This window comes from Schistocerca nitens, chromosome 3, assembly GCF_023898315.1.
Source record: "Schistocerca nitens isolate TAMUIC-IGC-003100 chromosome 3, iqSchNite1.1, whole genome shotgun sequence".
NCBI classification, from domain to species: Eukaryota; Metazoa; Arthropoda; class Insecta; order Orthoptera; family Acrididae; genus Schistocerca; species Schistocerca nitens.
Window position 1 is genome coordinate 988125672 of NC_064616.1, and position 13622 is coordinate 988139293.

The window sequence follows — 13622 nt, forward strand, 5'->3', positions numbered from 1 at the left end:
CAGCTTCTGCAGTACCCGCATCACACGTCTCCCTTCTGCTTTCATCACAAGTGTTACTGCACACGTCTTCTATTTTAAGATGTTACCTCACATTTCACAATCAGTGAGAAAAAATTACGTTTATTATTATGATGCATGCGAAATTACTTTTATTTCATTTATTTAATGTACCGTACTTACATGCATTTACAACAACAGCTTGCCAGCGATCGCGGCATTGCCGCCACTGAATAGTTCGCATTTACTTGTAAACGGAGACAGATATGAGTGTCACTGAGGGACGGAAATATGTCCCTGCCAGATGATAATGCAATGTTAAGTCATGCGGTGGCAGTTCCTTATCGGTGGAAATAGAACCACTGAGTCAAAGGGCATTATCTCAAAACTCTTCACCTATCAATCTGTCTATCTTACAAGGTAATGAAAAGAATTCTGTGAGGTCATCAGTGGCTCCACATGATGAACCATCACCACTGCCAAGCGCTGAATCATGAAGAAAAAAGAAGAAAAAAGTTGGAAAGTTCTGAAGGAGTATTTCTGCGATTCTTCGTTGAAGGCACAGCAAGACATTACCCAAAATGACGAAGCTAATTACTTCCTAATGATTCTCAGGAGTCCCATAAACTCTCTTCCCCTCAGAGGTAAGCGTTTGTGAAATTTAAAATACAAAAGCATGACTACAATTAATTGGAGGTAGTGAATGCTGTACAAAGTTCTACTGCAAACCAAAAAGTGTGTACTAACGAATCTTACCTTATCGTTATACACAATTTTTCTTCTGCTGTTATACTTCTGCGAAAATTTGTGTTCTGTTTAGAAATTTTGTCTTGAATGTTCTGCAGCACATACTGAAATGTATTATGATTCATTCTGTCATTTGAATAAAATTTTTCAGGATAGTTTTTAAGTTCTTCATATAAAGAAAAAAACTCTCCTAAATGTCTGTCGTTATTTATGGGATGAATCCATAACCTCCTAGTTCTTCTGTACTTCAAAACTCGACGAGTTACTACAAAGTCAAAACAATACCAATAAAAGAGTGAAGACATTGTTTTACACGACAGCACAGACTAGTTAAAGGCGAGCAACTGTTGACTGCAGCTGCGTTTTCTACCGACTTGCTTGTCAGCTGTCGAGGGGTGGGGGTCTTTTTAAATTTATTTATTTGGCCTCCGGCAGCTAACAGCCATTTAGCCAAAGAGTGGGGATTACCTTGACAGTGCAGCGCAGCCCGCCAAGGAAGAAAAAAAAACCATGAAGAACAATGAAACGCACATCTGTGCCGATCTACAGTAGTTTCATTAACTCTCCATTATTTTTTCTGTCAAAGTAGACAACGAGACTACAGAATTGCGCTTCAGTTATCTTTTAGTTCGAAATACGAAATGTACATCATACTAATTGTAGGATGTTGATGACAAATAATTGTTTGTCTTTTGTGATGCAACGTGTGGCCAATTATAAAAGCATAGCAGATGATTGTCCAGTAGCCGAGGGAAAAATTCTTATACATTTGGATTTATCTAGAGAATGAGACCATTAAAATAATACGAGGGACCGGCACTAGGTCTGCGTTGATCACTAGTAATTAGTTTTTTTTCTGTCCTGCATTATATGACTACACTAAACCAAGCTGTAACCGCGCGAACTCTGTGGCTTGCGGACGCGGCACTGACGCCACTGAATAGCTCGCATTGCTTGAGACCAGAGACAGATATCAGTATCATTTCAAAAACCTTTTGGTACTTTTAGCTACACTTCACTCCCAGCAATGTATGGTCTAAAACGGATCTAACAGTAAGCTACCCGCTACATACCTTTTTCACTAAAAGATTTGTAAATCAAGTGCACAACGTTGACAAATAGCATCATTTCACAATGACTGTTAAGAAATATGGAAAGATAAATGATTCAATACCAAGCTAAGATGTTGCACTACCACGTGTACAAAAATCAGATTCTTTAGCCGCATACTTTCTTCAAAATCGGTTGGGAAGCGTTACGAAACTAAGAAATCACGCGAAACGAAAAGTAGACTTTTTCTTTTTTCACGACGTAAGTAACGCTTTTAAGGAAAAAATAAGTTCATAAAACTATGTGGCGAAGTCTTAAATACCGCTAAGAATTTTTAAAACATGAAAATCGGAGAAGTGTATTTTTCCCCCATTTCGCCGTCCCGGCTCGGCGCGGCGCGCAATGTGAATGCACTACACGTCGGCCCGAGCTGGCTAGGCACGAGCCGAGCCAGTACGCGTCAGCCTGGCCCGGCCCGGCCGGCAGTGTGAACGCAGCATTAATGTCCTACAACCAGGAGTGACGGTCTGAGGTGCCATATTTTTTGAGAGCAGGACTCCTTTGGCTGTCATCTGCGGCACCCATACAGCATAGCGGTATGTCGACGATATTCTAGGCACTGTTTTGCTGCCCTTCGTGACAAGCCGTCCTGGGCTTATATTTCAGCAAGACAATGCCCATCCCAACAGGGTGAGAGCTTCTACTGCTTGTCTTCGTGCTTTGCAAACCCTGCTCTTGGTCAGCAAGGTCGCTGGATATCTCCCCAATTGAGAACTTTTGAATCATTATGGGGATTCCCCAATCAGCTCGGGATTTTTAAGTTCTAATGTGCCGATTGAATAGAAATAGGTACAGTGAAACTTCCTGGCAGATTAAAACTGTGTGCCGGACCGAGACTGGAACTCGCGTCCCGAGTTCGAGTCTCGGTCCTGCAAACAGTTTTAATCTGCCAGGAAGCTTCATATCAGCGCACACTCTGCTGCAGAGTGAAAATCTCATTCTGGAATGGGTACAGTATCCATCTGGAGGACATCCAACAACTCTGTCGATCAATGACATGCCGAATAACTGCTTGCAATGGGGCCATAGGTGGACAACTGCGTTGCTAACATGCTAAATTTGTGAAGCTCTTTTATTTGAATAGATCATCCAATTCTTCTGAAATTGTAACCATTTGTTTGTCTGTACATGTACATCACATCTACCGATTCCCGTGTCATTCGGATAATTCTTTCACAATGCGGCGTTTTTGTGTTTTCGAGTTTACATGAGGACACGGACCAATGAAATTATTGTTATTATATATTTTTTAAATATTAAATGTGTAGCAAATCCTGAATCCTTCAACTTAAAATCCACTGCTGGCAGCACCAGGGGGGGTAGCAAAAACAAAATATTACTTTCCTGCGTATAAAGCTTAACAGCAGGAACACGTTTTTTTGTAGGTGATTTGGGAGAATACAGGATGTGAAACAGGTACACTGAGCTGCAATTTCAGACAGCACCAGTGGCTCTAAGCCCGCTGGGCATCGAGTCGGACTAAGCTTGGATAACAGATACGGGTACGTCAAGCAATACTGCTTCAGCTCTATGCCAGAGTTTACTAATCGTAGGGGCTGGTGAGTAGTGGCCTGACAGTCTCTTGGTAAACCGTGTTTTCAGTGGACGAGAGGTCTGGAGAGCGTGGTGGCTGGGGCACTGCAGAAAACCCACTGTCGACAGATAGGTGAGGACAGCACGGGTAAAATACAGTCTTGCATCATTATTTTGAAAGATGACGTCAAGAAGACCTCAAAGATAGGCACAGCTGTCTGTCGTAACGAGTCAGGAGTGTAACGCCTGCTGTCCATATTACTGATTATGCGAACCACAGATGATCCTGTGTGTAGAAAATGTCACCCCATAAAACTACAGCGGGTGTGGGACAATATGACAATGACGTACGCCATTTGGCAATTGCTAAATATGTATGGGAACTGTATATGGTTCCTGAACTTCCCTCCTCCTCTATGCCCATCCCCCCCCCCCTCTATCTGTCCATCTTCTCCTCTACTCCCATTTCTCTGTGCATATTATATATATTAAAAATACATACGCAGCCTATGTCCGTCTGAACGTTTATTAGAGTATCTTGTAAAAATTTGAAGTAAATAGGTCAACAACTTTTCGAGATTTTTGGTAACAATTATTCGCATTTTATATTTTACATGTGTACACTGAGGTGACACAAGTCACGGGATAGCGATATGCACATATACAGATGGCAGTCAGTAGTATCGCACACACAAGGCATAAAACGGCAGTACATTGGCGGGGATGTCATTTGTACTGAGACGATTCACGTGAAAGGCTGTCCGACGTGATTACGGCCACACGATCGGAATTCAAAGACTTTGAACGCGGGATGATAGTTTGGGCTAGACGCATGGGGCATTCCATTTCGAAAATCGTTACGGAATTCAGTATTTCGAGATCCACTGTGTCAAGAGTGTGACAAGAATACCAAATTTCAAGCATTACTTCTCACTACGGACAACGCTGTGACCGCCAACCTTTACTTAACCAGTGAGAGGAGCGGCGTTTGTGTGGAACTATCAGTGCTAACACAAAAGCGACACCGCAGAAATCAATGTTGGACGTACAACGAACGTATCCGTTAGGACAGTTTGGCGAAATTCGGCGATAATGGGTAATGGCAGCAAACGACCCACGCGAATGCTTTTGCTAACAGCACGACATCGCTTGCAGCGACCTCCCCTGGGCTCGTGACCGCGTCGGCTGGACCCTACAATAGATTGGAGAACCGTAGCCTGTTGAGCTGCTCAGTTTTTAACAGCTAATAGTAGGATTCGAGTGTCGCACTGACCGCACGATGCCGTGGACATAGGTTGTTAACAAGGCACTGCGCAAGCTGGTGGCGGCTCCATAATGGTGTGGGTTGTGTATACATGAAATGGAATGGGACCTCTGGTCCAACTGAACCGATCGTTGACTGGAAATGATTATGTTGGGCTACTTGGTGGCCATTTCAGCCAGTCATGGACTTCATCCTACCAAACAAATATGCCACAACTACTGCTACAGTACGCTGGGCAAAAGGAGGTCCGGCACTTTATTAAGAGGCATCCCATGACTTTTGTAATATATTAGAAATATTAGCCCATCCGTTCAAATGCTCATTGGAGTATCGTGTAAAAATTTGAAGTGAATCGGTGAAGTACTTTACGAGATTTTTGATAACAACATTAAATAATGCCAGTTATAAATTATGAAACTTCCTGGCAGATTAAATCTACGTGCCGGACCGAGACTCGAACTCGGTATCTTTGCCTTTCGCGGGCAAGTGCTCTACCATCTTTTTTTATTTTTTATTTTGTATTGTATTTATGGATTTATTTTTGTTTCATTACAAAAAGATCCTACAACTGCCGTAGCCGAGCGCCCGAGTCTGTTGGGAGGGGTTCCCCCCTATTCCGTCCGTAGAGGATCAATATGCTCGAGGATTCTTCTTCATTTTCAGCGTATCATACCTGGAACGCCCCAGTGAGCAGGAGGATCCGCAAATAATGAACCTAAATAATTCGCGAAAAGAGTTCTGTACTTTGGCTGGCGGCTGGAAGCTGCATGGGTCGTCATCGGTAGGGACCAAAAGTCGAGTGTGTGAGCATCGCAAAATACGTAGTAAAGGGCCACGCCTTTTAACCAGTTAACGGCGTTCGTCCTGGTCGACGGAAAGTATACGCCGTCGGGGCGCAATATATCATCAGGGTAGATAGACTCCGGCAATCGCCGCAAGAGTAACGCCAGCATGCCCTGCGTCAGTAGCCAGCACTCGCTCGTCGTGGCACTAGTCAGGTGGTGTGCATCCGAGGCAACGACTGAGCATGTCGGACACAAGGGGTCGTCCGTCAGATGAATGGAATGTAGCCTCTGACGCGTAGCGAACTTCCCATTCACAACCGCGAACCACAATGAACGCACCGTCGTAGGTAGAAAAGGCGTGTGTACCGTTCGCCACACCGTGTTCTAGGCAACTTTAGGATGTCTGTGGGTGACTGTATTTATAGGTTGCTGCTGTTGATAGAAGTTCTGGCCGTAAGCAGCTGAAGTCAATCAAGAGCTCTCTGATGTGGGCTAGTGCCGGTGAAATGTGTCCTACAGAAACCGGGGGATGCAGAGGGTGTGGTGCCACTTCCGCTATCAGGGTGCCCGTCGGAGTGGCGTGGGAAGAGGTCCACGTGCGACGCATAGTGTTGAGATAAAGCGATCGCGCACGGTTACAGACATGAATTAAACCGATACCGCCCGCCGACTGTGGCAGTGTCAGGGTGGCGTATCGGACTTTAAAAACAAGGCACTCAGTCCGGAACCGCGCGACTGCTACGGTCGCAGGTTCGAATCCTGCCTCGGGCATGGATGTGCGTGATGTCCTTAGGTTAGTTACGTTTAAGTAGTTCTAAGTTCTAGGGGACTGATGGCCATAGATGTTAAGTCCCATAGTGCTCAGAGCCATTTGAACCAAAAACAAGGCCGGCGCTTACGAAATGACCATATGCTGCTTGAAGTCTGTCGGCTATCTTAGCCGTCCAGGGAAGGAAATGCGCAAAATAGTTCAGTTTGGAGACAAGATAGGTGTTGACATAACGTGTTCTGAGGAGCATATCCAAGCGACGCAATTTGTTGTCCTGCAGCGGAGCACGTGTCTGGTGTAGGAGCCGGCGGCACGTAGCCGCCGCCGTGCGCCGAACATTGTTATAGAATTGCACTCCTAAACACTTGAGTACGGGCACCTTGTCAAAGGGCACCGCCGTTGCGTGGGAAAGCCCCCCTCCGACATCCACGTATTTTCTCTTCTTCACGTTGATGTCGCTCCCAGCGATCGCCCCGTACTGGCGTAGCCACTGCAGCGCCATATGCATTTCACCCTCTGATCTGGCCAGGAACACTACGTCATCGGTGAATGCACCACAACGAAAGGTCACGTCCCGCATGGAAATGCCTGTAAATCGCTGCCGTAGACCATGTAAAGCTGGTTCAAGCGCTGCCGCAAATAATATAACCGACAGGGGGCACCCTTGTCGCACTGACCGTCCAACAACAATGCGACCAGAGTGGTAACCGTTGACCATCATGCGGGAGCGTGCTCCGTGGACCAGTCAAAGGACCACCTGTGCAGACTGTGGAGAGAGGCCCATGTGTTGCAAAACTGCGCGTAACAAGCCGTGGACGACTCGGTCGAATGCGTGGTCAAAATCTGCGGCGACAAGGGCGCCTCGTATTTTGCAGGCCGCCGTCAAAGCAATTACGTCGCGGTATGCTCCTAACGCCGTATGAATGTTGCTGACACCACCTAAACATGTCTGATCGGTGTGGATGGCTTTCCCGATAGCTGTGTGGAGACGCGCGCGGAGGATGCGGGCGAAGATCTTGTAGTCGTTGTTGAGGAGTGTGAGTGGGCGAAAGTCCTGCCACCTGCAACAACCATTCAGTTTCGGTACTGGGGTCAAGAGGCCGTGTGTGAATTCTGTGGGGACAGTGAAATCAGGGCGGATCAGTTCTTGAAATATTTGGAGCCACTTGTCACCCATAAGGTCGTAAAAAGTGCGGTAGAATTCCATGGGTAAACCGTCTGGTCGAGGCGACTTGTTCGGTGTTCCACGTGCCGAGGCCGATGTCAGCTCGTCGTATGTAATGGGCACGTCCCTAGGGGCGGGAAAGTCGTGCAACAGCTCGTCATAATCACGTACGTTTCGCGGATCTTCCATGTACAAGGTCCCATAGTGTCGGGCGAACGTGTGCGCCATGCCGGTCTGCGTCACTGCGCGGCCGCCCTCCCCCGTGTTTACCGCCGTAATGAGCTGACGTTTGCGGTGGTGCCTCTCGCGCACAATGTGATACACTGATGCCGTTTCGTTGGGGATACAGTCTTGCACTCGCCCAAGGATGCGGACACCTTCTAGCTGCTCTGCCCTGATGCGAAGTAGACGAGCTTTGACGCGGACATCTGACGTTCGGGATACGGCGGTTGCGTCGTCACCTCACGTAACGCTGTATAGTAAAATTCCGATGTTGGCCTTCGCCAGTTCGATCTTTCACGCCCTTAGGCCATCAGGGTCTTTCGGAGTGCAGGTTTGACACATCCCAGCCACCACAGCAACGTGGAAGCATACGTGGGCAGGCGCCTGAGACAACGGCGCCATCTGTCAGTAATTGCTTGCCGACACGCTTCCTCGCAAAGGAGGGAGGCATTCAGGGTCCACGGGCCTCTGCTGCGTCTTGTGAGTTGTCGGGGTAAGGTGATAGGGCAGATATACGCGAGATGATCCGTGAAGACCGTCAGCCAGAGTTCAGCATCACGGGTTGCTGTGCGGAGGGCACGCGAGACGTATATACGGTCGAGACGACTGGCAGAGTGGCTGGTATGCGTATATCCACGCTGGTCCCCATTATGTAAGAGCCACGTGTCGTGGAGCGTGAGGTCACGTATCAATGCTTGTAGAGCCGGGCATGGAACGTAATGCGGTATCTCGTTCTCGGGCCGCAGAACACTGTTAAAATCTCCGCCCACTATGTAATGGTCCATACTTCCTTGCAAAAGTGGGGCTACCTCCTCCGAACAGAAGACATGCCTGTCACCGCGGTGCGAATTACCGGAGGGAGCGTAGACTTTAAGGAGGTGGACTGCGCCAAGTGTGAGAGCGATGCCTCGCTCGTTCGGCAAGTACGTCACGTCCGTCGTGTCTGTCCCATCTCGGAGAAGAATGGCTGTTCCTCCTGCGCCATCGCCAGAGGGTAGGCTGTAGGTGGTGTGGCCATATAGGTCTAAACGCAACTCGGGACGGACCTGCTGGAGAAGGGCAATGTCCAAGTTTGCAGCTCTGATCATGTCGTGTAACATAGGGTCTTGACAGTGGGGTGGACACCATTGACATTGTCTGTTCCCTCTGTTCCCACACGGTATGACTGAGACATATCAAGTGACGAAGGCACTGTGCTGGTGCAAGCCCACAGTGATCTCGCACACCACACAGCCACCCAGGCGCATGCTGTGCCGTATGATCCCCTGACTGGCACAGCCCTACGGGCTCAATGTCAGTCATGGACTCTGGTGGAGGTATCGATGTTTGCTGTGCATCATCGACCTTCATATCGTCTGCCCAATCACCAGGAGAGGATTGTGATGTCAGTGATGGCTGGTCGCTTTCACAGGAGCCCACATTTTGGGAATCGACGCAGTGCGCCTCGTTTTCAGGGCCATCAGATGTAGGAGAGTGTTCCTTATCTTCAGGCGCCTTCTGGTGAATGATGCCACTGGAGGCCGTTGCAACTGTAGACGAGTCAACGAAGTCGATGCTTTCCGCCGGTGTCACATCCCTGTCCCGTTCTACAACTGGCAATCGCCTCTTCTTGTGCCGCTTGGGTGATTTTTGCTTACGGGTCCGAGATTCGACATCCACTGGAGGGCGGGGCTCGACACGGTCTCGGTCACCAGGAATCCCTGTGTCCGATCCCGACAGTGACGGCGGCTGGGTGCCCACGACGCTGCGGTGGGCAGAGGCTGTAGGAACCTCTGCACCGTTGGGCTGCGGCGTCGTCGTCGGCGCTGACTCTCCAACGGAGCTCGCAGCGGCTTGAGGAGGTAGCAGGTTTTGATCATCCATCACATCGTGTCGTGCCGCTTCCACATACGTTAGCGGGAGAGAGGTCATCGTGGATCGTTGGGGAAGTTCATTGCGGGGCACCTGAACGAGGCGGTGCTGCAAACACTCAGTTCTAACATGGCCCTCGTGGCCGCAGCCCGAGCGGGTCCTCGGTTGGCCATCATATACAGGGAGGCCCATTGATAGCGACCGGGCCAAATATCTCACGAAATAAGTATCAAACGAAAAAACTACAAAGAATCACTCGTCTAGCTTGAAGGGGGAAACCAGATGACGCTATGGTTGGTCCGATAGTGGCGCTGCCATAGGTCAAACGGTTCTTTTTTTTTAAATAGGAACCCCCATTTTTTATTACATATTCGTGTAGTAGGCCTACGTAAACAAATAGAAATGTTTTAGTTGGACCACTTTTTTCGCTTTGTGAAGGTGGTTCAATGAACCCTCTGCCAGCCATTTAATTGTGAATAATAAAGTAATCACGTAAATGTAGATGTATGTGTTAGACGGTGTTGTGTACAAGAGTAAGGCGAGGAGTTGAATCAGGGTGTTAATACACAATCAGAAAAGACGGGAAGCATATTAAGTGGTTTTACGTCAGAGTAGGAAATACTCTAGAGATACATTTATTGTATAAGTGGGTAGTCAAATGAGAACAAAGCAGATAGAAAAAAAGTAAGTTAACAGTTCATTATATGAAAAGTAATCGCCATAACTGTTAATACACTTATACCCCTGTGAGACAAGATGGTCAATGCCTTCGTGGAAAAATGCTTTTCGGTTGCCTACGGAACTATGGTGGTGTCCACATCTTCGTCCGAAGCAAATCGACGGCCACCAATGTCTTCCACCAGGGCTCCAAAAGCATCGAAATCGCATGGGAAGCGGCCGGCACTGCATGTGTAATGCGTAAAGGCTTCTCAGCGAAGCTTCTGAAGCGTACCCGAAACGACCTTTGCAACATGTGGGCCAATTTCCTTCCCCATTCTTTCGTGATCAGAGTTTGTACACCGTCTCTAACGTCGACGGGACATTAAACCTTAACTGTCCTTTCTTCCTTCGGAATCCAGGACGAGTGCTCTACCGGCCCGAAGGCGTAAGTACCAACTACAAAAATATGATCTCTCCCAAATTGGCACGAGGCGACATTTACTGTCAGATGTTCACGGACAGACCTCAGTTCAAGACGCATCAATACACAAAGATTGCTCCCTCTCCTACACTATGTGGCCCTCATCATCCCTGACACACACGCAGTGCCTAACGAAAATAGTGAAGCATCCAGAAGATGTTGTCAGATGTTAATGTAACCTTGCACACGTAGACCACATACACTCGGCGCGTATGTATGTGTATGATTAGATTTGCAGTCCTGTGTCAATTAGAACTGCCACCAGACTACATTAGTGTTGGGCGGGTTTAGTGCTTTTATCAGGGCTGGATGGGTGCTTAAGGGCGTGAACCGTGTCAGATATTGGTTGTCCACTGAGAAGGATAATGAGACGCCTCTTACTCGTGTAAGCGTTATCACCACCAGACAGAATTATAAAAGGGTCTCATCGTGGATCTCAATTTGGCCTGCTGGTCGAATCCTGTAGTATGCAAATTTATGAGGCATTCCGATACGACAGTGGCCCGATGTTGGACTTGATGGGGACAAGATGACAGGTATACACTCGTCATAAAGGCTCACGTCTAACTACCACAAGGGAGGATCCGTGTATTATGCACCAAGCACATCGTAACCCCTTCACATCTGCGTCTGCCATTCGAGAATATATAATGGACTTCCTGCCATATTCTGTGCCATCTCGCTCCATTGATCGGAGACCAACAGCAGCCGGACTAGGGCATTACCGTCCCGTGCACAGGCTGCCGGTAGTACCACAACGCAAGCAGCTGTGTCGTGATCGAGAAGCGTGGTCTTGTCACTACACTGTGTTCAGTGATGAATCGTGGTTTCGCACTACACCGGGTGCAGAATTTCGGCGAGTATCTCGGCGATCGGGGGAGAGGTCCCATTCTTCTAACGTTTTCGAGAAGCACAGCGCTGTTATTACTGGTGTCGAGGTGTCGGGAGTCACTATGTATGACTTCACGTCACAGCTGGTAGTGATCGAACGAGTTGTAACTGTGCAACGGCACATTGAAATCTTACATCTTCACGTGTTACTCCTCATGCGACAGTATCGTGGTGCTATTTTTCTACAGGACAACTTTTGTCCACACTTGACACGCGTCTCTATGGGCTGTCTCCGTGATGTTGAGGTATTACAGTGACCACCAACCTCACCATATATTTGCCCGATACAGTGTATGTGGGAGTGGCTCGAACGTCTATTCTGTTCCAGTGGCAGTGTCCAGCATATCACGCACCTGTTGCAACAGTTGTGGACCAGCTTACCTCAGGAGAGGATACAATGGCTCAATGGCTCCCTTCCCAACCGAATCAGTGAACGCACAGGCCAAAGGGCGTGCGATGTCATACTTACAAGTGAGCTAATACTGCCAAGTTCTTTGTAAATATGATTCGATTTTGTAATAGTCGAAGTAGTACTATTTGCCTTCTAAGTCCATGACGTTTCATGTCGTTTCCTCCACCGCTTCACTCTGATTTTGTGAGGCTGTGTGCACGTCACAGCACCAAAACTAGCGGGCGGAAATCATAGCCAGAGTTAATATCAAGTGCAGCACACACATGACTGAAATGTAACATACCATTTCTTGCTGTTTACGAACATGCGAGGAGAAAATATTACTCCAAAAATGACAGATAACTTATCTTGTCAGTACTTCGGATCTGTGCCTAGAAGGTACAAAATATTTCTGCAAATAGGGTATGCTGTTATTATATATAGATACAGTGCGTCATGATAACTGAATAGATCCAAGATCGTAAATAGTCACTGTTGCTGAATAAACAACGTGCAGCCTTTATATGGAAGACGTCTTATGTTCGAATAAATCTGTTTCGTTTTTCGCCAAAAGAGACACATTCTAACTGTTTCAACAATTTTTTGTTTACGAAGCGTCCATTGTACTACAGAAAACCCATTTTGATGACGTGCAGCTAATTTACCACAGAAGACGCGACGGAACTTCGGCTGTAAATCAATCAGTGTCACCTCTGGTGGTGAATAATCTCCTTGGCGTCGAAAAATAAAATTTAACACCTCTATTTGACATAGTATGTGAGATTTAGTCACACTATTTCTTTGATGTTAGACGGTAATAGATTGACAGTCTGTCGTGACGAGTTAGGTCTGCCAGCGCACCATTCGTGCTGTAACAGTCAGTGAGAGTGCAAAAGCAAGGCCAAATACTTGCACCACATCACCTGAGGTTCAGTCATATTATTCATGGGCCATGCTTCATCGTCATTGCCCTTGTGGTGCTAGGGAACTTGACAGAGCTGAAGACTGAAGCATGGAATTCCTTAGTGCACAGTGAAATGTTCGATAAAATGTTATAGAGATACTAAAGGACTCAGTATGCGTGTGGGAACTGGAGCCGGCCGGAGTGGCCGAGCGGTTCTAGGCGCTCCAGTCTGGAACCGCGTGATCACTACGGTCGCAGGTTCGAATCCTGCCTCGGGCAGGGATGTGTGTGATGTCCTTAGGTTAGTTATGTTTAAGTAGTTCTAAGTTCTAGGGGACTGATGACCTCAGAAGTTAAGTCCCATAGTGCTCAGAGCCATTTGAACCATTTTTGGGAACTGGACTTTGGCATGTAACAACACCTGTCCAGGATAACGAATTAGTAAACATGTCACGACAAACTCTTTTCTAAACGCGGTACAGTTGATACAAAAGCCTCGCCTCCTTTTTTTTGTAAGGAAATTTACTCCTTTTGGCTGTAAATTGTTCATTTATTTTACGCAGTCACGTTTACGGCTTTGTAGTCATTCTCAACGGCATTTTGAGATGTTAAATTATGTCTCATCTATCTGTGACATGTCAGACATATTTTAAAATTTCGACATTCACTTGAGAATGGCTACAAAGCTGAAATCCTGATTGCTTAAAATAAATGAACAGTTATCAGACAGACGGCGGAAATATCTTTAAAAAAATTCTAATACGACTGTGGGCCCGCACGAAGGAAGGAACATACTACTGCGTTTCGCGGGCTGATGAATACGATTTGACGCCGGCTTCAAGAGGCCGGGCT

The 13622-nt window shown here is 47.2% G+C and overlaps 1 protein-coding gene across 1 annotated transcript in view; it reads right to left on the minus strand.

Moving 5' to 3' along the window:
• The window catches only part of LOC126249516 (uncharacterized), an 84679-nt gene extending 75224 nt beyond the window's left edge, over positions 1–9455 (minus strand). The window contains exon 1 of the mRNA XM_049951168.1: positions 8877–9455. Coding sequence (XP_049807125.1) covers positions 8877–9455 — 579 coding nt within the window. The remainder of the gene's footprint in view (positions 1–8876) is intronic.
• Between the last annotated feature and the right edge of the window lie 4167 nt (positions 9456–13622).